The following is a 25,351-nucleotide window of genomic DNA, read 5'->3' as shown; positions in this document are numbered from 1 at the left end:
GTAGAATTTCCTTTTTGAGGAGAGCCAGGTTGATGGTTTGATTGCCCCCATGCTACCTGGGTGTTCCCTAACAAAGCCAAACTTTGCTAACCTTTGACACTAAGGGAAATGTGGAGTGGGAGGCCCATTTTAGAGGCCAATCATGGTTTATCAGATTGACACCTCCAGTCACAAAACATGTGTCCTTCCCTAAATGAGGCACATGAGGCCTGTGTGTGTGTGTGTGTGTGTGTGTGTGTGTGTGTGTGTGTGTGTGTGTGTGCGTGCGTGTGCGTGTGCGTGTGTATGTGTGTGTGCGTGTGATACCATCTGGTGTTATTCTGTTGATCTGGTGAGAATGTGTGTCTGTGTGTGCGTGTGTCACACCCCAGACTTGATCCCATCTGCGGCTTTAGAAATCACTGAATATACATGTATCCAAAAGATTATTGTGCCATGTTTTCGATGAAGAAAACTACATTTAGATGGTCTTATTCATTTTGTTTGTGACGTTTTTCCATTGAAAAGTAAGTGAGTACTTATGTACAGTGAGTACATAAAAATGTAGGGCACATGACTATCTGCAAGTCAACAAAAGGTGACCCTTCAGTGTTGACATTGTTGATACACTAGTATGTTGTGTTCAAGAGACTTCTTTGGTCAGTGACATTGAATTTGTTTTCTTGTACTGTACAAGGTCACCATTAACATACTGCTATACTGTGCTTCGCAGGGCGCCATTTTATTTTGGGATGGATTGATTGGAGGGAATGATTGGATGATCGGCTTTGGCTGCATGGAGGTGATGGATGACTCCCTATTGGCCTTCATCCCATGCGGACTTCCTGTTGCTGTTAGTACTTGTACTTAGTACTTAGTTGTAGCCCAGTACAAACAAGTAACTTAACTAAATCTGTTTAATTGTTTCTGTTCTTAACAATGTTTTTAAATGTTTTACACTACTAATAATCACAGGAAGAACGTGTGTTAAAAGTCAATAGGGAACGTGGTTGGTTAAGAGTAAATGTTATATGAATAGGAAGGGTACAGGAAGTGGTACAGGAAGTGATACTAGATTTTTGGGGATGAGCAAGAGATGGAAATAGAAGTGTGCTCATAAGTGTTCTGGCAACATATTGCATTTTTGAAAAGTCTGTTTTCTACGTTGTATTCCACATTGAACAATATTGAGTTGGATTGGAATGTCTGCAAAGTGGGCATGTTTCAGGAATTGATGAGGCCCTATATATGACTACTCAGTATCTAAGAAAGTAACTGTAACTAAAACATTTCTGGACTACTTAGCTACAGCCAAGGCCATGGCCAAACCAGAAGTGGAACATCCCTTTAATAGGACTTCTTAAATAAAATAAAGTTATGGAATAATAGTATTGCATTATGTAATAGATCAAATGCACTGCCCCGAGGGAGGGAGGGAGAGAGAGAGAGAGAGAGAGAGAGAGAGAGAGAGAGAGAGAGAGAGAGAGAGAGAGAGAGAGAGAGAGAGAGAAATCAACTGTCACAGTAGCCCAAAATGACCCCCTGATGGCAGTGGCTATCAAGTTCCTTATACAACTACAGTATCCCTCAGCATTTCTGTTTACTTCCTCACATGTATCATGCAATGAAAACATAACTGGCTGAAGGCTTGTATAACCATACATAATGACGGCTCAATGTCATCCACGTATCTATGCAACAGGAACAACACCAATTTTACAGGATTTTTAAGGACAAAAACAGTGACAGATGTTTCTGTGAAGTTTATACAACAGCAGACGCAGCTAGACACATAGCCCGCCAGAAACCAACTTTCCCTCTGTCGAACCCACAACTGTCTCAGTGGGTTCCTGAACGGGCTTTGCATCTGACATTATGCCTAAAATGTGTTGGTGTTGCAACCATAAATATAGCTCTATAGCTATCGTTGCATTAGCCGGTAGACTACATTGACATGGAAAAATTACATTTTGCAATCAGGCTTGGGCCTATTTCACTGTTTCTGTGTGTATCTTTTCTTTATCCTTTGGTGAAAAATGTAACATCACTGCCCTTATAGTTGTTGTTGTTGTAGCCTAGATGTAAAATCAGTCTAATCCTTATCATTCAAATAATAATCTTACTAAATATCTTGTCTCTCTTTTATCAAAGAAGGAGGTCGCATAAAACACATCCGAATATAAGTGGGTATTATGGATGGATTTGGTATGGTAACATTGCCGATGCACACACTTGTATAACCATTTAGATAACACTCGGGTCTTTTCAGCCAGTCTTAAACTGTATTACCGGGCTGCCTCGTAGTGATTTGACCACACGGCTCGCACGCCTTTCTGTGGGCATGGGTTTCCACGTGAGGCGGACGACATCCTTATATAAAGAGACAGACAGCCGTGTCGACCAATCGCCTTGCGGCATTTCCATTTCCGTATTTCTATGGAAACAACTATAATCTGAGCCAATGAGCGTGCAACAAAGGAAGGGGGGGGAGGAGGGGAGGAGGAGGGGGGGGGGGCTATGGGAGGAGCCCGAAATGAGGTCATTGCGAGAGCCCGCGATCCAGGGCATATTCCAGGAGGAAGCTTGTAGGAGTGCAGTGTGTCAAACGCAAGCCGAAGCGCGTCCTTCCCACAGACGGAATTCAGATTTTTTTTTAAATAAATCCTATCAACAAATTATTTGTACTCACCGAAATAAATCGAAGATCGATCGCACTCTGTCGGACAGGTTAGTGTACATTGAATCGTTTTTATTCCAGTTCGTTTGTTGTTAGAGGGTGCATTATGTGATGTATAACCCATTGAGATCCTATGCGGTGTACTGTGACTTCTTACTTGAGATCTTTGTTTTTTGCTACTGTTAAGCAAATGTCTGCATCTTCAGACTTGTGAGACTGGTTAATGCGGATCTCTTTCTTGGTATGTTTGGAGTGACTGTTTCAGAGCTTTTGATAGTTTAATATGAGTTTTAAAGTGGCGTTGCATAACTGTGTCAGTGTGTGTGGGTCAAAGCCGGTCAATAGACAATTGTAGTCATAGCCCTGCCCACATGCACATGACAGTTGCCTGATTTGGGTTAGGCGTGCATGTCTACGAGAGCACAGCCTATGTTCATATTGAATAATGCATGAACAGTATTACTCGTCTTATTCTGTTATATGTTATGCTGTGAATTATATGAGAAAGTGCTTTTGAAAATCTCTAGATCTCTCTCTCTCACACAATCCCTGAGATCTGTTAAAACATTATAAATGATTGTTGTGATACCTAGTTGTGACCGTTGCAACAAAGTTACCAATAATGATGAATCCGATATCAAGTTGTACATTGTAGCGAGTAGTGACTGCTTCGTTTGTCGTTTCATAACATGCTGTGGCTTATGTAAAGAGAGCGCTATTGCGCGGGTGATGGAGTTCTAGGATTGCAATGCTGTTACGCCCCTCAGGAGACGTGTGCGAATACAGTACCTACTGGACTGGTTGGTTAAAGAAATACTGTGTTCGAGGCACTGCATTGCTGATTCGATGAAGGCTTTGACAATCTGTGCATGATTAGGTTTTTCAGTACTTGCTCTTTTGTCATGCATTGTCATTACTTTGTAATTACTTTGAACTATAATGTAGCCTAATTACTCAAGCTGTGCTCGTCAACTGCAGATGAAGTGCTTGAAACAATTCCTCAAGTGTAAGAAGAGAACTTCCATTTGAAGCCTACATTTGTATTCTGATAAACTATATATTTGAAAAGACAGGAATCCGCTGTCTTTGGCATGCATCACATGTGACATGATACCCATCGCAGAATCTCACGCACACCTTGTGACCCAATGAAAACAATAGGAATAACGATAGAGTTTAGTTGACCTGAGAACTGGAAGAAAAGGAGAAAGGTGTGTGTTACCATAAACAGAGACCATGCCCAGTCTACCTTTGTGCATACTGTGCATTGTGTTTCCCTCATAACTTTTTCTTAAAGGGTAGGCAGATGTCTCGAAATCTGTATCCATGCTCTGTTGAAATGAATGCATTTTAGGCAACAGCGCTAGGTAGGTTAGCCCGTTCTGCCCAGGGGAGTCACTGGTGCATGGGTGGTCAGGCTACAGTATTATATCTGACCTAGTCCTGAATGGGCTGTTCCAAATGCCACATCGGCCTTGAATGCGTTTACACTTGTAAATGACACAGTAGCCTTGGCCTTATATGACCTCTTATTCAGAGAGTGGGACACCTCATTCTACTCTTTGAGAGATACTTACTGTTTGAGAGATACTTATGGGCCATAATTGGCCATATTGGGTTCCGCTGGCTGGCTTACCTGCTCCTGCTCTTGTGATTGTGATGATTATCATGGCTATACTTCATTATGCTCACAGAAACATGTCAGAGTTCTGTTGTGGTTGTGTTGGTTAGAGTTGGCAGGGCAACATCCCTGTGCTGCAATGTACAGTATGGGCCTGAATGGGACAGGGAGGGAGAGAGAGAGGGCGGATGACGCACGAGAGAGAGAGGAGAAGTGCCTCGAGGGAGATCACTCAGCGGAGATATGTTGATGTTTTAAATAACAGCGTGGAGGCGGTTGGCGGTAAGCCACAAATAGAACACCACACCATCCCGCCCTCTATCTATCCCTCCATTCATAACAATAGCGGTGGGAGAGGTGTTGGAACAAGGGCGCTTATCTCTGCATTATTCCAATGGGCCTTATAGACGTTCCATTAAGGAATAGATATGATGATAGCTGCTCCTCAGATGGAGAGTTGAAGGCAATCCCGGATGGTCCTTTATCATATGGGAAAAGATGATGGAGTTATTATCTCTTTCTCCAGTTGGACTCTTCCATCTTTTCCTCAGGCCTTCCCTTCTCTGCTTTCTGGAAGTGGCCACGTTATCAGGGCTCTGATTGGTTGACTTTGCAGGAAGTAGGAACACAGAAGAGCAGCTGTAGCTTGTTGTTGTTCCACCAAGGCCTCTCGGGCTGCAGGCTGCAGGCTGAACATATAGGTGAGATATAGGTCAGTGCCTGTGGAAAAGGCCAATGGATCCCTCTCTGCTATCGGTCAAGGCAGAAGGACTCTAGACATATCTGTTTTCCCCGAGGATTTATGTCTTTGGGTTTGAGTGGTTGAAGGTTAATGAGAAAAGATACACATCAACGTGTTGTTCACCTGTCTGCCTCTTCAGCTTAGCCAAAGAGGGACTATGGGAAGACAGAGGGCTGGATTCTGGGTTTGGAGCTGCTGGAAGTTCAATCAATCAATTCTTATGACTATTCCAGGGGGGAATTGAGTTTCCCTGCAGGGGTAACATAGGAACAATACAATAACAACACACCCAAATTATGAGCCTTTTTACCTTTCTGTAAAGAAAGGAAAAGGGTGGGTGTGGGTGAAGTAGGAGTCCTATTACACTGACATGTTTATTACAAAACACCAACCAGCCTCTGGCCAACTCTCTCCCTATGCCCATTCCTGTCACTGTTTTATATCAGACAGCCCACCCCCTGATATTATGTAATTCCTTATGTAAATTTAGCTGGTTCGCCTAGTGTAGCATTGTAGCACCACTGCAGCCTAAATTATATAAATGCCTCCAACTTGATACTGGTTATAAAATTGCCACCTAGGAAGTGAAAGGGGCAGCCTGCCTCCATCGACATTCAATATGAATCCCTCTCGCGTTGTATAAGACAGTTCTGGAGGATTGACGGACCGTGGAGGACAATGGTTCACCGGAGGAGGAGGCGGATGGACTGTTGAATAATAATCCTAATAATAAGCTTAAGATTAATTTGTTATGAAAATGACTCATTCGTTATGAAACACCTGGCCACAGTGATGCTTTCACTTAATGTCATGAATGATGCTCTCACAAATGTAAAAACAACCCGGTGAAATGTTAAAAAACGGTGAAATGTATATGCCCAATGCTGTCTCAAATGTTCACACAGGATTGGCCTATTACAATCAGATAAGCACAAGGCTAACTCAATGACGAAAATGTCCTCCTGCAGCCAATGGAAACTGCAGAGCTATCCGTTGACCTCAGTCAAGCCCGCTGTGTGCATTTCACTTTTCCTCAGTCGGAGTACAGTCAAAGAGTCTTTGGTACGATTGGTCATCAATCATAACAAGATTGGTGCTGAGAGAACAAACAAGAGAACTTCCGATTCAAGTTTGGGAGAAGAAAATGAATAACTGAGTTACTTACCTGAGTGACGCCATCCGACGCTTGTCTGAAATAGGACCAGAGATTGCATTACCTGCTCTACTATACAGCAGTATATCCACTTTAACCATGTTAACCAGCCTTGTATCGCAGTACCTGTCTAGTGGGTACACACTTACCAACACATCTTGCGTGTTTTATTGTCATGGCCTTGATACCACAGTTCACCCTTGTTAACAAGAAAAGGAAAGCGATGTCCTGCTTGACTTCCAGGACCTGAGGGGAGGAACGTTATCACCATGATGGGCTACTATGCCATCATAGTGGAGACAGGAAACCCATATTTCCCTCTTTCCTTTCTGGTTTGGCCCCACATGATAGTGTTGTCGACTGTCACCTGGTCCCACACCCAGATGGTCAATTGGGCGGACTAAGGATGGTCCTAGCTGGCTAAGCCTTACAATTTGACTAGACTAGAATTTAATAGTGCAGAATAATAGAATGATTTATGTCCAAAATGTGTATGGGGAAAAAGTTGGGGAGTTCAGTATCACTTTGTTCAGAAAGGTTTAGTCACAGCAGCTACTTTCTTATGCCCAGTTGACCTACCAGGTGGTTTAATCTAGGATATACTGTATTATTGGCCAATCAAATGCCATAAAACTCTAATCTTATAACATCAGACTGTAAACTCTGATAAGATGAGAGTTTTATGGCGTTGATGGTCCGATATGTGACGTACGTTCAGACTGCAGAGGTGGCAAAAAGTCCAGTGTTACATGAGCAGCTGTGTGGTGCTCTTCGCGAGGTGCTGCGCAGGGCAACGTGGACGGTGATACACATCTTGCTTGACCGGTTTGACCCTCAGGTGTATTACCTCAAGACTATATTAGCCCACCACGCTAATGAAAGATGACTCCAAATCACTTGGAGTATAGTTCACCGAACCACCTCTGTTACACATACCACCTACAGTTTCAGCTCCTGGTGTCCTACATTCTCCTGGTCACACTGGATTTGTATGATGACTCAGTGTTTCACACCAATCAGTGTGAATGTTACTGCAGGCGGAGAGAGTGTGAGATGATAGCCAGCCAGGAGTGAGAGAGAGCCTCTAGAATTCACGTTGGCCCTCGGATGATGAAGTTGGATCATGACTGCGGCGTAACACTTTCGTTGCATAATGAATAGCCAGTCAAGTTATTTGAGATGACTCAACACCTCATATACCTGGCAAGAAGCCCAACCTCTAGATAGTGTGTCAATGTCCCCTACTGCCCGACTGAACCTTGGTCTCTGGTATCTGACTGTGATAGCTATTGTATTACAGTCCGACAAAATTGTAAGGCTTAGCCGGCAGTCTCTATTTCACAAAATCAAATGAAATCATTTAGGTAAAGTGCATTTCCCAAGTCTCAATACACTTCACAGGGGTAAAAGAACCATTCTAGAAAATATACAAGAACAATCAACAGAAAAGGACAACAAAGGTAAGTGGTAAAGAGGGGTATTTAGTTAGCTGGCTCAGAGCAGAGAATAGCTACTTTTCCACTGCAGGGTAGTTAAGGAAGGCAGCCATGCCAATTGTCAGGTTGCCATGGGACAATGCCAGGTACTGGTACTTATCAGAGAAGATTGGCTAGCTACTGAATGGTGCCCTTGTTGTCTCCTTAACAGTCAGCCCATAGACCTCTAGCACTCTGCTGAGAAGGTATTTAATTTCAGATTGGAGATCAAGCAGAAAGAGAAGAAATACAATGACTGATTTAGGACATATAAACCATGTGATAAGGGATATTAAAAAAAATCTGATTAGGCCTATACTTTACTTGAATGAACGACTCATTCATTTTCATTGTCTTTACATCTTATTTCAGAATTAAACCTTAGATGTTGATAAAAAAAAAAAATGGACAAATGAGCTTAAAGGCCAGATCTGTTCCCGTCTAAACTGGTGATGGTTGAAGCCATGGCAGTGGAACCCCCCAGTGAGGGGGTGGAAAGGGCAGGGTCAAGGGGGCAATCCCAGCAAAGAAGGCTGGTGGACGGACACCCTTTGAGGGATCCTCCCTGTGGTTGGGTGTATGAGGTCTACATCACACACAACGGAATTAGGGCAAGGTGTCTATTTATGGAGGCTTGTCTTTGATGTCTGGCTGGTACACTCTGCCTGTGTTGTGTGAAGGGCAATAAAAGCTCACCTTTTGGAGGTCTTTGTTGTCTTATCATCTAAAAATATCGATAGATGGTGATCAAAGTAGGGACTTGTTGGAACGGCTTGTTCCAACTCTTTCATCTGCTTGAATCCATTTCAGGGTTGGCTAAAAGATTTTCATGAGAAAAGCATTCTTGTTTTTGTATGAAATGGGTAGAAGTCGTTTCAAGTCTCAACAGTAATATGTAATTGACATGCATTTCTTCTGCTCTCTCTATCAACAGAAAAACTCATCATGTCGGAGGACTCAGACTCCAAGCCCTACCTCTACTCCACCATGGAGGACCAGGATGGGGCTTCAGCTTGCAGGGGGGCCTCCTCGTGCAGCTCCATGCCCAGGGGAGCCTCGGGGTGCGGCTCCATGCCTAGGGGGGCCTCGGGGTGCAGCTCCATGGCGCAACTCCACCGTATGGGTGGCTACGTCCAGGGAGGGCCCGATCTGGGCCTCCCGTCTGAGGGCAGCGACAGCAGCAGTCAGGACCGCCCCGCCTCGCCCCACAGAGAGCGGAAGAGTGCCCGCTCCCACTCCCTCCAGGAGGAAGACGTCGAGATGAAGAGCAACAGCGGCAGCGGGACCGAGTCGCACGGCAACGAGAGCCACGGCAATGACAGCCACGGCAACGAGTCGACGGGCAGCTCCAACGGCAACAGCAAGGACTCCGCCCTCCTGGAGTCGTCCGCAAGCAACAAGAGGTCAGTAAAAGGGGGGCATGGCTGATGTGTGTTTGAGGGGAGGGGATAGGATCAGGGGAGGCTGGTGGAGGTAGAAATCGTAGGACGGGCTCATTGTCATGCATGGAACGGAAAGAGGAAGGGTATCAAACGTTGGTCCGCCAAACCTAACCCTAACCCTAACGCAACTACTTATGTGCTATCAAGCTTTCAATTAGCCTATATTAGCCTATTGTATTAATCAACCTCTAAGTCCCCTGCTCTAATGCCAGTTCAGGCTTCTGATGCTAACCCTACCGTGGATGCTAAAGACAGCTCTGTTCTACATAATCAGATCTCTATAATTGATTGGGGAGGGCTATTTCTGAAGGATGCTAAGCTACTTTAGCCTATTATTTATACACACCGTGGTTTACAACTGATTCATAGTGGTCTGTGTCTCGGGGCATTTGTAGAAAGCCTTCGGATGTATTAGCGCTAAGTATGCTAAGTCTTGAGGCTAATCCTGTGGCCTTGACACACATATTGTGTGTGTACAGTCACACTACACATACATGTAGTACATACTGTACAGTACATAGACACACGCACACAGGCACACCCACACACAGGCACACCCACACACAAACACAAAGCTTTCCTTTTGAATGCTTTGACCTGGTTGATGACGTCCGCCAAAAATACATGCTGTTTCAAAGAGAACTGACAAACAGTACAATGATAATGAGAGAGAGAGAGAGTTGAGCTCCCATGGGGAAGAAGAATAGTTCAGCTCAGCTCCACAGTAAATGACAAAGGAGAAGACAAATTGAATTTGTGAAGAGGCGCTCCCATGTACGCTGCCATTGTAGTTTACCTCAACCTAATAAACAGGAACTAGCTACTTCTCCCTCCCTTCTGTCCGCCAGTCAGAAAGAAAGAAAGAAATCAACCTGCAGAAATGAACTACATGAACAAATCAAGGTCTTTGCTTTTGAAGCTCTGAGCTTTTTTGTTGTTGCAATGTCAGATTAGATGAGGTGAGATGAGATGAGATGTGATTAGATTAGATGAATGAAAGAGATCAATCCTCTGTCCCCCGTCCCACCAGCTTGAGCTGAACTAGTCTATACTTTGTTGTTACCACGCACATTACCAAACCACTCATATTCCATTCATGAGTGTTGAGTGTCCATCATTGTCTTTTTTCCTCTCTTTAAAAAAACAAAAACAAAAAAAAACTCTGTTGTCTCCCCAGCCACACTTGATGACGTAGGTCACCAACCATGCGTGACTCACTCGCTCAACCAGCACTCTAAAGCTCATAGCGACTGTTGCTGTTTTCTCTCTGTCAGGGAACACACCTCCAACCAAATGTGCTTGGAGTGTTCCGAGATATTCTGGTCTGGTAGATGGATTCATTCTCTTCCTGCAGCGTTTCATGCCCAGGTTCACAACCATTTACAGCTGTTTTATCCCCCTTCCTACAGATCCACAGAGTACAGGCTTTTGTTTTATAGATCCCGTGCGTTGGCACTGGGCTGAAACAAAAGTCTGCATGCTCTGTGGATCCCTACAGGACCAGAGGTGAATAATTCCTAGTTGCTCGAAGTAATTGCTTGGAGTCTAGACAGGGAAGAGAAGAGCATTCCTGCCTATGGAGCTGGACAAGTTGGCACTGGACGCCTAGCATGTGATGACGTTAGCCTTGGGAGTCGGCTTATGTCCCACGCCGGTTGGGAAAGTTTTCAGCTATCCGTTCCCATGGCGACGCAGTGTTTGTGTTCCTTTGTCTCTCTTCGTCCTCCGCCCACTTTCTCTCATTTCTCTGTGACTTGTATCAAATGGGTCTCACACTTCTCTCTCTTCCCTCTTTCTTTCTTTCTCTCTCCCTCTCTCTCTCTTGACATCACGGTGGCCCCTGCACCCCCCCCACCCCCCATGTCCCTCTATCAGAGATGAGAAGAAGACATGGCCTAGATCTGTGACTCAGCTTGCCCATGTCACTGTCTCACTCCCTGTGGTGCCCCTGCTGCTCCATGCGCACATACACGCGCACACACACACACACACGCACGCACACAAACACACAAACACACACAGAGACCAGTTTACTGGGCAAGCCCTTTGAATGCCTTGACCTGGTTAATAGCGTCTGCCAAAAACACATGCTGTCAAAATTGACGAACAGTACGATGAAAAACTAGAGAGAACAAAAGAAAGAAAGAAAGAAAGAAGGAGGGAGAGATGGAGAGCATACAGGGTTCGACTTGAAATTGGGTATCTCAGAAGCCCTAGGCAGAGGTAACCTCACTGCAGGAAAGCTCAGCTCCACAGTAAATGACAAAGAAGAAGACAAATTCAATTTGTGAAGAGGCGCTCCCATGTCCGTGGGCTTTGTAGTTTACCTCAACCTAATAATCAGGAACAGCTACTTCTCCCTCCTCATGTGTCCTCCAGTCAAAGAAATCAACCTGCAGAAATGAACTTCATGAACAAATCAAGGTCTTCGCTTTGAAATGACATTGACCTTTTTTTTTTTGCTAATGTCAACGAGTGTATTTTTGTGAGATATGATAGATATGAATGTTCTTTTTTTCTTTTTTTATAGACATCAAATCATACCCACGCGATTATACGGTACAAAGGCCAAGGAAATGAATGAGATTAACTATTATAGTTGATGTTTTAACTAAGAGCTCCAAGGTCTATTTCAAGACCAGCCCCCCCTCAGTAACTCAGCCTGCAAGGCCACTTGTCTTGCACCTAGAACAACGTGTTCCACCTCTCTACGTTTGACTGCTGGTCTTTGTTTGATGTATGTGTTCTGCTTTTAGCATGTCATTGTAAAGTCTCTAACTCTTCTCTCCTCTCTCTCTCTCCCCCAGCTCTAACTCCCACAGCTCATCCCCTCCTAGCAGCTCCAATGCCTTCAGCCTGCTGAGCTCCGAGCAGGACAACCCCTCCACCAGTGGCTGCAGGTTAGCATTCACACCACCCTCACCAACAGATCCCCAGACCCCCAGACTCATTCCACTGACCACCCTCGTACCTCCACCACTGACCACCCTAGTACCTCCACCACTGACCACCCTAGTACCTCCACCACTGACCACCCTAGTACCTCCACCACTGACCACCCTAGTACCTCCACCACTGACCACCTACAGACTTTAAGTCCAGCCCAGCTCAGCTGCTCACACATCTCAGATCCCGACACGTCTTTCAACTATAGGCAGCAGAAAACAATACCTGCAAAAAGCACATCCGTTACAGAGAAAGCACCTTCATGTTCTACTGGTTTCCGTGGCCATGGCTGACACAGTTTTCTCTCTCTCTCTCTCTCTCTCTCTCTCTCTCTCTCTCTCTCTCTCTCTCTCTCTCTGTGTGTGTGTTTGACATGCGCCCCTGCAGTAGTGAAGAGTCAGCCAAAGCCAAGACACAGAAGGAGCTGCTCAAGACTCTCAAGGAGCTGAAGAGACTTCTGCCTGCGGAGAAAAAGAACAAGGGCAACAAATCCACCACCCTCAACACCCTCAAATACGCTCTGCGCTGCGTCAAACAGGTGGAAGGTAAGGGAATAGAACGAAGATCTGTGTGTCTGTCTGTCTGTCTGTCTGTCTGTCTGTTATTTGATACATTATGCCCCCTAACAGCGACAAGAAAACTAAAGTGTGTGTGTGTGTGTGTTTCAGCCAACGAGGAGTACTACCAGCTGTTCAACGACAGTCAGCCGTCGGGCCTGGACGTGTCCTCCTACACCATCGACGACATCGACAGCATCACCTCCGAGTACACCCTCAAAAACAACGTAAGCGTTCAGAGAGACCCCCCCCCCCCCTAAAACACACCTTCAGTGACGGTCATCACTTTCCAATACACCGACATAAAAAAAAACACTCGAAGCACCACCCCCACCCCTACCCCCACCCCCACCCCTGTGGCTCAGTAACCAAATACACACGGCACAGTCTTGACTCTCTCTCCTTCCACACGTCACAACCCTACAGGACATCTTTGCGGTGGCCGTGTCGCTCATCACCGGGAAGATCGTCTACATCTCCGACCAGGCCGCCTCCATCCTCAACTGCAAGCGGGACGTGTTCAAGAACGCCAAGTTCGCCGAGTTCCTGATCCCCCAGGACGTGAGCGTGTTCTACAGCTTCACCACGCCCTACCGCCTGCCCTCCTGGAGCATGTGCACCGGAGCAGGTACCCTTACCTCACACTTCCTGTTTACCCATAATACACCAGTAAGCTTAGCTATTGTTTTATTCACTGGGATGCTTTGCTCCTGAATGTTGTTGTTGTTGAGTGGAGGAAAGCAGCTTGTAGGAGAGGGCCCAGCTTTCTGAAGAGGGTTGGAATTGAGCGGATGAATTAGATCAGGTTCCGTTTTGTCTTCTGAATTTAAACATCCCCCTCCCCACCTCTATTCTTCTCCTTTTAGAGTCATCCCCGCCAGACTGCATGCAGGAGAAGTCATTCTTCTGTCGTATCAGGTGTGTATATATGTGTGTGTGAGTGAGTGAGTGTGTGTGTGTGTCTGGCTAGCACTGCACCATCTGCTCTCTGTGATTTTGTTACTTTAAATCAGTTTCTCCTGTAAACGTAAACAGGAAGTTGTTCCTCATTACTCGGACACACACACAAACACAGACACACACAGACACACGGCACTATCACATCTAAAGAAAAACAATAGCTCGACTGTGCCCCCTAGAGGCTAACCTGAATACTAACTATCCAATAGAGCCTGACTGTCCTCTCTCCCCTACCCTGTCCAGTGGAGGAAAAGAGCGGGAAGGGGACCTACAGTATTATCCCTTCCGTATGACGCCCTACCTGATGAAGGTACAGGACAAAGTGCACGCCGAGGACCAGTTCTGCTGCCTCCTACTGGCAGAGAGGGTGCACTCCGGTTATGACGGTAAGGACCTGAGACTCAACCTGCCCGTGAATGACCCGATGCTCTATTCGACCACTCTATATCCATGCGTTATTCCACTGATCTGATGGCTGATTTCTGTGTGTGTGTGTGTGAAATATGAACAAGACTGTTTTACTGTCCCCACAGCTCCTAGAATCCCCACTGACAAGCGGATCTTTACCACCACACACACGCCAAGCTGTGTGATCCAAGACGTCGATGAGAGGTGAGGCACCGTTCAAATATTTTTATTTAAAACATCATTTTTAACAGAGGTGTAATGTGTTTGTGATTATGATTTTAATATTGCTCCATGTTGACTCACAAAGTAATTATTTGTCTGTGTGTGTGTGTGTGTGTGTCAGGGCTGTCCCGCTCCTTGGATACCTCCCCCAGGACCTGATTGGCACATCAGTCCTCTTGCACCTGCACCCCAATGACCGACCAATCATGTTGGCCATTCACAGGAAAAGTGAGTCGGTCATACAGTCCCTCCCTTTTTTGAATGAAGCAACATATCTAAAACATTATTATTATTTTATTTTTTTAATTCAAATGTATATTAATTTCAAGTCCTATTTTTCACTCCCAGTCCTTCAGTATGCGGGTCAGCCGTTTGACCACTCCTCCATCCGCTTCTGCGCTCGGAACGGAGAGTACGTCATCATAGACACCAGCTGGTCCAGCTTTGTCAACCCATGGAGCCGCAAGGTCTCCTTCGTCATCGGCAGGCACAAAGTTCGCATGTAAGTGTCTGTCAGGCTTTGGGAGGAGGGAGGGGGTGGGGGCGGACAGGGGGGGGGGGGGCGGGTGGGCGGGCGTGCGAGTGAGTCTTAAATTACCCCCTACGCACAGATGGATTCCCAATTTAAAAACTGGTTTTGTGGGTCAGTTACAAATCTGGGTCAAACTAGTCATTGTTTTCATTCAAGCACTTGGTGAGAAGGGTGTGAATCGTTTCGATTGATTTAGCTTCCGTGCTCCGCTAGGCGGGTTGGGTTTGCACTTTTAGCAGGATTCCGTTCTGGTGGGTAATGTTCTCTGGTGGTAATGTGCTGTTGTTGTTGTCTGTTACCCCAGGGGTCCGGTGAATGAGGATGTGTTTGCATCTCCCATCCCTGCTCTGGTGGAGAGCAAGACCATGGACTCTGACATCCAGGAGATCACTGAACAAATACACAGGCTGCTGCTACAGGTGAGGAGAGAGACAGAGAGAGAGAGGAAGAGAGAGACAGAGAGAGAGAAAGAAATGAATGAGGGGAAGAAAGGGAGAAAAGGGGATATAGTATAGTAACAGGGGAAAGAAAGAGAGGGAGTGTCTGTGTCTGTGTCTGTATCTAAAGGTGTGTTTGTGTCTGACCAGCCGGTGCACAACAGCGGCTCCAGTGGATATGGCAGCCTGGGCAGCAACGATCACCTGATGGCCGTGACATCATCCAGCGAGAGCAACGCCAACGGCAACGGGTGCAGAACGCCCCCGAACGAGGAGGGAGAGAGCAGCAAGGCCAAACCTGTAAGTACCCCTCTCTCTATCTCTCTCTCTATCTCTATCTTTCTGTCTCTCTCCATCTCTTTATCTCTATCTCTTTTTGTGTGTCTCTCTCTCTCTTTGTCTCTTTTCTCTCTCTTTGTTTCCCTCTCTCTCCCTCTCTCTACCTCTTTCGCTACGGCCCCCGTTTCCTTTGCTGTAGGAGGCGTTTCCCGTCATCCTTCCAAAAGTCTCCATTTCATCCGCTTGACCTTGTTTCCCTCTCGCGTCTCCATTTCATCCTGAGACAGTTCGGGTACTGACCGTGGCGCCCCTCTCCTCTTCCTCCCCCTCTTCCCACAGCAGCGGACGTTCCAGGAGATCTGTAAGGACGTCCATCTGCAGAAGAGAGAAGAACAGCAGGTCTACCAGGCCTCCTCTGCCAAGCCCGACACCAAGAAGAGCCCTGGCAGTAAGCATGTTATTAGTCAGCTCGCTTGACAATGGACCCACTTGCCGTTTTGCTCCCCGAGACTTTAGCTCAGTTTCGCAGTTTTGCGGTTCACAAGAGACCTGGGGTTCAAAACCGGGTTGGGCACCATTTAGCCTGTACTCAAAGGTTGTGTGAGTGTATCTGGGTTGTAATTGTTGTTAGCATGTGTTATGAGTGTGAACGCGCGAGGCTAACCGTAGCCCTCTCCCCAGCAGAGTCCCTCCAGAAGAGTTCAACGGTGGCGGTGAGGCCCAAGGACTTGGCCGTCCCCCTGAGCTTGAGGGAGAGCGGGGCGACCCTGGAGGAGAGCAGGGTCTCGGGACAGGAGGAGCTGGCCTTTAACGACCAGACCGTCTACTCCTACCAACAGATCAGCTGTCTGGACAGTGTTATCAGGTCAGCGAACCATCTGTTCTAGTTGATCTACTTCTGCATCCATCTTTTCGTTGACTTGACTAGATGCATTGCTTGGGGATGCAGTGTCTTTCACAACAATGAAATGGGGAGAATTTAATGTGTTGTTATTATACCAAGAATGAGTAATTGTTTGAGGTCTGATGTCTGATCCACTAAGATAGATATGAAACCTAGATATGAAGAAGAAAAAAAACGTCGCAAACAGCCACTCATCTCTGTGTGTCTGTGTGTGTGTGTACAGATATCTGGAGAGCTGCAATGTTCCCATCACCATGAAAAGGAAATGCCATTCCTCTTCCAACACAAATTCCTCAGACGAGGAGAAGCAGAAAGGACCGGCCACCACCATGAGGGGTTCTCAAGGTACGCTCAGCCCCGCAACCTTACCTATACTGTCTGATCTTCCATCATAATAAACAATATCACCTCAAGACTATAGTATTTTTGATGCTGTTATGAATGTGCAAGTGCATGACTTTTTTCCTTCACTACCATCGATTGTTGACATGAATATTTATAAATATATATTTTATAAGGGGGTTATAAGAGTTTCCAATATCACCCCAGAAATCGAGAAGTCAACTAAAAAAAAAAATGACTTAAAATAAAAATCTAAAGAAAATACTGATTTTCCCCAAAAACACTCATGTCCACAGTTTGATGAGTAGATATACAGACAAAGTATACAGCTGTAAAGTGACCGATCAGAGAACTTCCCTGTAGATTAATAATACAGACTATAATCTCACGACTCTTCTGAAGTCTCTCTGACGTTAAAAAAAAAAAAGAAAAGAAAAAAGAAGCTCTTTCTTTCAGTCATGCTCAAAGCTCATCTGAACAGTTCATTCAGCCAGTTCATTCTTACCAGATGTAGTGAACCTATCTCTGCACTCTTTGGACTATATATATAATATAATGGACTTTTAATATGACTCTCTCACTCTCCAATGACACCCTATTCCTGAATATAGCGCCCTACACTTGACCAGGGCTCTGGTCAGAAGTAGTGAACTATACATGAAATAGGATGCCATTTGACCAGGGGGAGGCTGGTGGAGGTAGAAATCTGAGGACGGGCTCATTGTAATGTACGGAAAGGAATGAGGAGCCCGTCCTCCGATTTCTACCTCCACCGGCCTCCCCCTGCTCGAGATATGCCCAAACTCTCTCTCTCTCTCTTCTCTATGTCTCTCACTACATTATTGGGGACTATTATATATCTGACTCTCCAAGTCTCCCCCCCCTCCCCCCACCCCCCCCCTATCCCTCCTGGCAGAACCCGCGTTGTTAAAGTCTCAGCCTGGTCAGACCTCCCCTCTGGACGCCGCAGACAAAAAGCAGACAACGGGCACAGCGGGCACCCTGGCGCCCCTCGCCGTGCCCAGCAAAGCCGAGAGCGTGGTGTCAATAACAAGCCAGTGTAGCTACAGCAGCACCATCGTGCATGTAGGGGACAAGAAACCCCAGCCTGAGTCAGGTACACACACATGGACATATCCTCCTTTTCTTCTCCTCTGTGTGTTGTGTTGTTGATGTTGTTGTTGTTGTTGGGTTCTTGGTGTGTGTGGGGGGCCGTGTGTGTGTGTGTGTGTGTGTGTAGCTGGATTGCTGTGTCGTGTATGTGTCCTCCGCACACGGCTGCCGAGTGTTTTGGTGTCGTGTGTGTTCAGGCGCTTGTTTCTGGAACGTACCGACGCATGCGTTGTACAACAATACAGTAGAGCTAGCGTGACGCTGTGTGTGTGCGCGTGTGTGTCGTCATGTGTCGCTCCATATTCGGTGTTGTTGGTGTTCGGGGGTTGCCTTTTTCCTCAGGTCCGTAGGTACTGAGCAGTGTGGCCGGGGTGGGTTGAACTGAAGTGCCCGTGTTCTGCTTCGCCTAACGTCACTCCCTTTCTTTTGCCGTTCCAGAGATCATCGAGGATGTGTCTGGAGCAGGGGAGGCTGTGGAGGGGAGCCAGACCCCTGGCCCAGCCCAGAATGCGGTCCCCTATAAGAAACTGGGCCTGACCAAGCAGGTTCTGGCGGCCCACACGCAGAATGAGGAGCAGGTTTTCCTGTGTCGGTTCCGAGAGGTGCAGGGCGCCAAGGCCTTCAAGGCAGACTGCTCTCAGTACCTGGAGCGCCAGAGGGGACAGGTCGCCACTGATGGTACAGGACGAGAGGCTAGACTCACTACTGACCTACACACACACACACACACACACACACTGTCTTCACACAATGACTTCCCACTCTCACTCACCAATTCCTATTCAAACACAACAAATTGAACCTCCCTTTCCCCCCCCCCTTCCTCCCCCTCTCCCTGTCTAGACACCGACTTCAAATTAACTTGCCTCTCTTTCTATCCTCCTCCCCCCCCCCCCCCCCCTGTAGCTGTGCCCGCCGCGCGCCCGTGCAAACAGGTTGGCGCCGCCGCCGAGCCTGCCGCCCGCCGCAACAAAAAGACCAAGTCCAAGCGGGCGAAACAGAGGGAGGCGTCCGACAGCACCATGTCCCGTCAGAGACAGAGGCATCAGCAGCTCCGCGCCCCCCCCATCAACCAGGGCCTCAACCAGTCCTCCTGGTCCCTCTCCGAAACCTCCCAGTCCGCCTTCCCCCTGGCCTACCCTGCCGTGGTGCCAGCCTACCCCCTCCAGGTCTACCCCGGCACGGGCACCATGACCCCCCAGGCGGACGCCTCGTCACTACCGGGCTACAGCAACAGCCAGTGTAGCCAGGACCCCCGCTGCCAGCCTCAGCCCACCCTCCAGCCTCCGCCCTACTCCGCGCCCATGGTCACCCCCATGGTGGCGTTGGTACTGCCCAACTACATCTTCCCGCAGATGGGCAACGGGGCTCTCCCACCGCCTCAGCAGGCATACTATGGGGCGGAGACCAGCGGCTTCCCCGGCCAGCCGCCGGCCTTCCCCGTCCAGACGGCCTTCCCTTCCCAGAGCCTCTACCCTCCCCAGTGTGCCTTCCCGACCCAGGCTTCCTTCGCCGTCCAGGCCCAGTTCCAAGCCCAGAACCCCTTCAACGCCCAGGCGGCGGGCTTCCCGGCCCAGCCGTACCCCTTCTCGCTGCCCCAGGAGACCCCCAAGCCCACGGAGGGCCAGTCCCGCTGCTCCACCCCTCAGTCCACGGGGGCCCGGGACCAGGCGTCCTCCCCGCCGCTTTTCCAGTCGCGCTGCAGCTCTCCCCTGCAGCTCAACCTGCTGCAGCTGGAGGAGACCAGGGACAGCATGGCGCCCTCCACTGGAGGTCTGGGGACTAGCGCCACCCCTGGGGAGAGAGGGGGAAATGCAGTCGTCCAAGCCATGGAGGAGCAGCTACAACAGGTACAGTGGGAGCTTTCTGTCTCTTTCTGTTTCTGTCTCTCTCTCTGTCTGTCTGTCTCTCTCTCTCTCTCTCTCTCTCTCTCCACCTCTGCTCGTAGTACCTACCAATATCTAAGGACAACCTCCACTAACTGAAAGAATTCTCACAATGTTGCTCTGTTGAAGTGGCAACACTGAGTTTACCCAAAATCACAGCAATGTTGTGAGTCTGTGTTAGCACAGAGGAGTGTGTATACATGTTCCCCAGCCAGCGAAAGTTTCTGTTCCTTAAATATGACCGTGATGATCGTTAAACTATCTTTTAAACTCCAAAGAACGTCAGTTTATGACACAGTCAGAATGTTGATCTGAATGTTCACCCGAACCTGTAGATACTGGTTCTGCAACTCACCACCTGTTCACACCAGTACTTTATTGTCTTCAGTTGGTGTTCAGAATTCCCAACTTCTGACAAAAACCCCCCAAAAACATTATAAAATAAACTCGAGTTGATTTGGCTGCCATGTTGGAAGCCCGATAATCCAACGGGAGTAGAGAGATTATTTTTCAGTGGGATTAACCAGATGTTAATCCATAATATGTCCCTTACACCCTTCAGCCTTCACTCATTCTCCTCGGTCCTCCTGGACCCTCGTATTACGAGGACACGCAACGTATCCGTGAGCGTTTGTCTTGGGATAGCGTGTGCTCTAGGCTGAGGGGTTGCAACGAAGAGGTAGGCCAACATCGAAAAAGCGATAACATCCACCCCCCCCTCCTCTCCTCTCCTCTCCTCTCCTCTCCTCTCCCCCGCTCCCTCTCCTCCCCTCTCCTCTCCTCTCCCCCGCTCCCTCTCCTCTCCTCTCCTCTCCTCTCCTCTCCTCTCCTCTCCTCTCCCCCGCTCCCTCTCCTCTCCTCTCCTCTCCTCCCCCTCCCCCCATATCAATTAGAAATGTGTCATCCCTTTCCTTTTATTTATGGGTTTGATTTCTGTCAATTTAGAGATGCTCCTGCCTCCCAAAAAAGTAGAAGCTTTTGCTTGGAGTTGGCTTTTTAATCCACCTCTTTAACTGACCAAGTTCATTTCACTAAATTGTACTAGCATAGGACGGAAAACACAGTGTGTGTTCTCACACATTAGTATCAAGTCAGTTGAAATGGTGGACAAAAGTCAAGGTTGCTCAATCTAAAGCCCGCTCTTCTGCTCTGCACTCCCATCTCTGATTTCCCCCCCCCCCACCCATCTCCTGCCCCCTCAAATGAGTTTACAATGCATGAAGACTAATGCAATAGCAGCTGTAACTGCATGGATTCCAAGTGTAGTACACTAGATGTGTGTGTGTACACCATTATTATGGAATGGTGGAATGCTTTTCCTGACTGTGACTGATTTTTAGCCATTGTCGTTCTCTTCAGTGGGGATGGACAGAGATATACCCTTATTTTTCAAATGCATCAGACAGGACCAGTGAGGGTTCATGAACTACAAATCCAGCTCCTCAATAGATTTTATATTATATTGTTATATTGTTATTATAGTTATTATATTTTGTTATTATATATACAGGACTCTATCTGTTATTGTGGTAGCAATGAAAACACAACAGTCTTGCAGCATCACCGTATGCAACGGTATTCTGTTCCATGAGGGGGTAAACCGCCAGAGTAACGATTCCGTTTGTTGACCGCTTCCGTTTCACCTCTGTTTTGCAGATGGGCTCGCGGGATGAGGGTAACCACAGCGACGGCAACTCTTCGACCAGCGACCTGCTGGACATCCTTCTCCAGGAGGACTCTAGCGGCTCGGCCACCTCGGGGTCCATGGGCTCTGGCTCTCGAGGCTGTGGAACATCAGCCAGCGGAACCTCCAACAGTAGAACCTCCAACAGTAGAACCTCAGCTAGCCGAACCTCCAACAGTAGAACCTCCAAAAGCAAATCATCCGCTAGTGGGACCTCAGCGGGCAGAGCTTCAGGCCGTGAAACAAGTACATACAAACACCACACCACACCACACCCACACACCCACACCCACACCCACACACCCACACACACACCCACACCCACACACACACACACACACACACACACATACATTGTGCTTGTGAATTATGTACATTATTCAATATTTCTGATATGCTGACGTGACCAAGTACAATATAGGACTACCTATCGTACATGAAGAATGTTGTATGGTATCGTAACCTCTGTTGTGTGTTCATCCTTCCAGGGAGCAGCAGCCATGCCAGCAACAACAGCAGCAACTACTTTGGCAGCGTGGACTCGTCCCAGAACTCGTCCCAGAACAGCCAGAAGGTCAAAGACCACTCCATCAACAGCAGCAGCGGCGCCGAACGGCCCATGGAGGTGGAGCAGAGCGAGCAGTTCATCAAGTGCGTGCTTCAGGACCAGTTCTGGCTGCTCATGGCCAACGCTGACGACAAGGCCCTGATGACCTATCAGATGCCTTCGCGGTGAGTGGGAGGAGACAGGCTATGTTTGAATATCCACACTAGCCACCCACGTAGAGGGAAGCAATGTATTGGCCATGCATGTGTTTCAACGTCGTATCGACCCGGAGCGTGTGTCCGAGGGCAGTGTTTCCCAAACAGCTTTGTGGTTAGATCTTGATCGGTCGTAGGACAGCACTCAGAATGATTGGGAACCACTGTCATAGTGCATTGCAATGCACATCCCAGCCAGCAACCCACTCCCTTCCCAGGCTTGCCCCTGTACAGTGTTAGTCCAGTACTTGGTTTATTTGAATCCCTCTCAAGCTCACCACGGTTGCAGTTCTCCTTTATGTCCACCAGATGGGGGCCTTTGCATAAAAAGAAAATACAAAATCACTTAGCCTTAAAGGAGACTATGGACAAGGACAGACTTGAATCCACTCTTTGGTTCTGTTTATCTCATTGGCATTCTACCCTACATTAGATTTTTTATTTAATTCCCAAATCATCCCAAATTCTCTAAAAAGACTCACAGATTTGAATTACTTTGAGATTATTCTGGCATGACATTTAAAAAATGCTAATTTAGGGTACATTGACTTTAATTGTTTTTGGGTTGAAAATGCTAACAGTTAGCGGTTAGTGACAGTGTCCCAATAGACAGAATCAAGAGGTGGATTGAAGTCTGTCCTTGTCCATTGACTCCTTTCAGGGTAAGGAACCAAATAAGTGATTTTTAAACATTTGTGAACTATCCCTTTCATTAGGCCCATCCTCGAACGAGTTAATCTTCTAGTTCAACAAAATATCACTCATCATATTCATGTCATCCCGTTACCAGACCACTTTTCTACTACCCTCAATTTCTGAACCCCAAATATCCAAAATTCCCAAGGCATTACCCTGGGTTTAGCTGTGTTTCTACCAGCTGTGTATATGTTGACTGGTATCCTGACTGTGTGTGTCTGTCCCCTGTCTCTTCAGGGACATCCAGAGGGTGTTGAGAGAGGACAGAGAGAAGCTGCGTGGGTTGCAGAAGAGCCAACCGCGCTACACCGAGGACCAGAGGAGAGAGCTGCTGACCGTCCACCCCTGGATGAGGAGGGGGATACTGCCCAAGGCCATTGACGTCAAGGTGAGCCATGGATGTCTGTCTCTCTGTCTCTGTCTCTCTGTCTCTCTGTCTCTCTCTGTCCATCTCTGTCTGTCTGTCTCTCTGTCTCTGTCTCTCTGTCCGTCTCTGTCTGTCTGTCTGTCTGTCTCTCTCTGTCCGTCTCTGTCTGTCTGTCTGTCTGTCTGTCTGTCTGTCTGTCTCTCTGTCTCTCTCTGTCCGTCTCTGTCTGTCTGTCTGTCTGTCTGTCTGTCTCTCTCTTCTCTCTCTCTTTGTTTCCCACTCTCTCTCTCTCTCCATGTCTCTCTCTCTATCACAAGACCTAAAGAATAGTTCTAAAGAACCAGTATTGTCCAGCAGGGGGCATCATTTAATCATTACCTTCATGTTGTCGAGTACAGCCACCGTAGTAAGTCACTCACATAAATACATGTCTGTGTGTTTTGTCTAGGCCTGCATGTGCTGTGAGGATGTCTCTGAGGCCGTGACGACAGAGGAGCAGCCTGATCTGGACATGGGCGAGACAGAGACTGAAACAGGGAGGGGGGTCAACTCCTCCAGGAAGCCCAGTGAGGAGGAGCTCTCCAACATGGACAGCTCATCTGGCTGTGGTTCATAGCCACCTCCAGCCTCCTCATTCTTGGACTTCAGTCTCTCATCTGAGCCCTAGTCACACCAACGTCTTGACTAGGGACGTGCATCCACCCTGCCCCTAGAGGCATTCATTGCCTATGGGGCATCACCCTGTGGCCCTTAAAGACAACTGCCACAGAGCAGGACTCTGCCCGCCAAAGACCAGCCCCCTGTCAGCCCCTGAGAAACAGCTGCCTTCGACCAGGACAAGAGTAGCACTGCCTACTGCGGCCTTTCCACACCTCCTGTACACTGATTGTAGCCTCTTCTACAGATTGAGAGAACCGACAGCTCATCTGGTCAATAGATTATGTATATTTTTTTTAAATATTTTACATTTTACATTTTTTACATTTATGGCATTTAACAGACGCCTTTATCCAAAGTGACTTACGACAAATACATTTGTCTCAGTCATCATAAGAAAAAGTAATCTATGCTAGGACCAGGGGCTATTGACAGTCACAATGCTAGAAGAAGGAAGAATTACTTTTTTTAATTTTATTTTGATTTACAGTAGATAAACTTGTACAGGGGGGTAGTGGGGATGAAGAGGTCTTTAGGAGGGACAGTGAAGATGTAGCCTGAAGAGATGGGTCTTCAATCTATGGCGGAAGATAGGTAGTGACTCTGCAGTCCTGACAGCAGCGGACAGCAGCAGACAGCAGCGGGGCGCCAGGACAGTGAAAAGCCGTGACCGAGTAGCAAGGCTGCTGCATCCACGTAGAGGTGGCGGTGCCAGGCGGCCAGCCAAGGTGGAAGAGCGGAGTGATCGGACAGGGGTTTTGGGGGCTGGCAATTGCTTGCAAGTAGTTGTGTGTGTGTGTGAGGAATGCATAGTTCATACAACTGTGTATGCATAGTTCATGCATACACACAAAATACTGTTACTATCAAGATTGTTGTAACCGCAGTGTAAACAGTCAATTATGAGACTTGGATACACAAGTCTCCCTAACTGTGTCTTTCTCATCCCGTTTCATTGGCTGTGACTGAGTCAGTGTAGTGGAAACCCACTGTCCACTCAGCCAATCAGGCCAGACCATCACCTGTATTGCCTAATTTGCTGGATTTTTGTGTTCAAAACATATTTTGCCTTCTTTTCAGAAAATAATACTGAACTTTCATTGTTGTTTTTCTTCACTGAATTCAATTACTACTGGAATTATTTCTATTGGGAAGTTAAAGTGTGTAGTTGTGAACCTTGAGTGGATGTGGATGTGGATGTTTTTCCAAATGACTTTCGGTCTGGGAAACTGTGAACAAAGCCTTTAGAGTCAGAGAATGTTACAGTTCTTTTTGGCTCTTGTTCAGAAACTAAATTGATTGAGAACCTGTAAGTGACTGTTTGAATGTACAATGGTGTTAAGATATGTATTTATTTTTATAAAGCGAATAATAACTGCTGAATAAGCAGATGTATATCTGTGTTTCTATGCTTTGACAATGTACCCATCTGGGTAGAATGTAAGAAAACATTACCAGCACAAGAAACCTCCAGGACCAATATATGAGATAATTATGTGTCTGTGAGTTA

The 25,351-nt window shown here is 47.2% G+C and overlaps 1 protein-coding gene across 3 annotated transcripts; it reads left to right on the top strand.

Annotated features, from left to right (window-relative positions):
* The first annotated feature begins 2,562 nt into the window (after positions 1-2,562).
* On the top strand, positions 2,563-25,199 carry per2 (period circadian clock 2). Of its 3 annotated transcripts, XM_083690173.1 has the most exons (23): positions 2,563-2,706; positions 8,582-9,050; positions 11,897-11,989; positions 12,423-12,580; positions 12,704-12,819; positions 13,019-13,220; positions 13,459-13,510; positions 13,796-13,938; positions 14,086-14,164; positions 14,304-14,410; positions 14,531-14,684; positions 15,019-15,133; positions 15,302-15,451; positions 15,770-15,878; positions 16,115-16,295; positions 16,558-16,679; positions 17,593-17,793; positions 18,228-18,467; positions 18,696-19,639; positions 21,332-21,605; positions 21,848-22,091; positions 23,055-23,205; positions 23,633-25,199. In XM_083690173.1, exons 2-23 carry the CDS (start codon positions 8,593-8,595, stop codon positions 23,798-23,800), a joined length of 4,461 nt encoding a protein of 1,486 aa, XP_083546299.1. In that variant the 5' UTR covers positions 2,563-2,706; positions 8,582-8,592; the 3' UTR covers positions 23,801-25,199. The 3 variants fall into 3 exon arrangements, with proteins under 3 accessions (XP_083546299.1, XP_083546298.1, XP_083546300.1); XM_083690172.1 differs by having other exon boundaries at positions 12,423-12,819; XM_083690174.1 differs by lacking the exon at positions 17,593-17,793 and having other exon boundaries at positions 12,423-12,819.
* The last annotated feature ends 152 nt before the right edge of the window (positions 25,200-25,351 follow it).

Source organism: Argentina silus, assembly GCF_951799395.1.
Source record: "Argentina silus genome assembly, chromosome: 18".
NCBI lineage: Eukaryota > Metazoa > Chordata > Actinopteri > Argentiniformes > Argentinidae > Argentina > Argentina silus.
Note: the sequence above shows the minus strand (reverse complement) of the source record. Positions and strands in the feature narration are given on the sequence as shown.

Coding starts and splice junctions, on each gene's coding strand:
- per2 (XM_083690172.1), top strand. CDS start 8,593: ATGTCGGAGGACTCAGACTCCAAGCCCTACCTCTACTCCACCATGGAG. Junction 18,468..18,695: donor GGGACAGGTCGCCACTGATG/GTACAGGACGAG, acceptor CCCCCCCTGTAG/CTGTGCCCGCCGCGCGCCCG. Junction 22,092..23,054: donor ACCTATCAGATGCCTTCGCG/GTGAGTGGGAGG, acceptor CTGTCTCTTCAG/GGACATCCAGAGGGTGTTGA.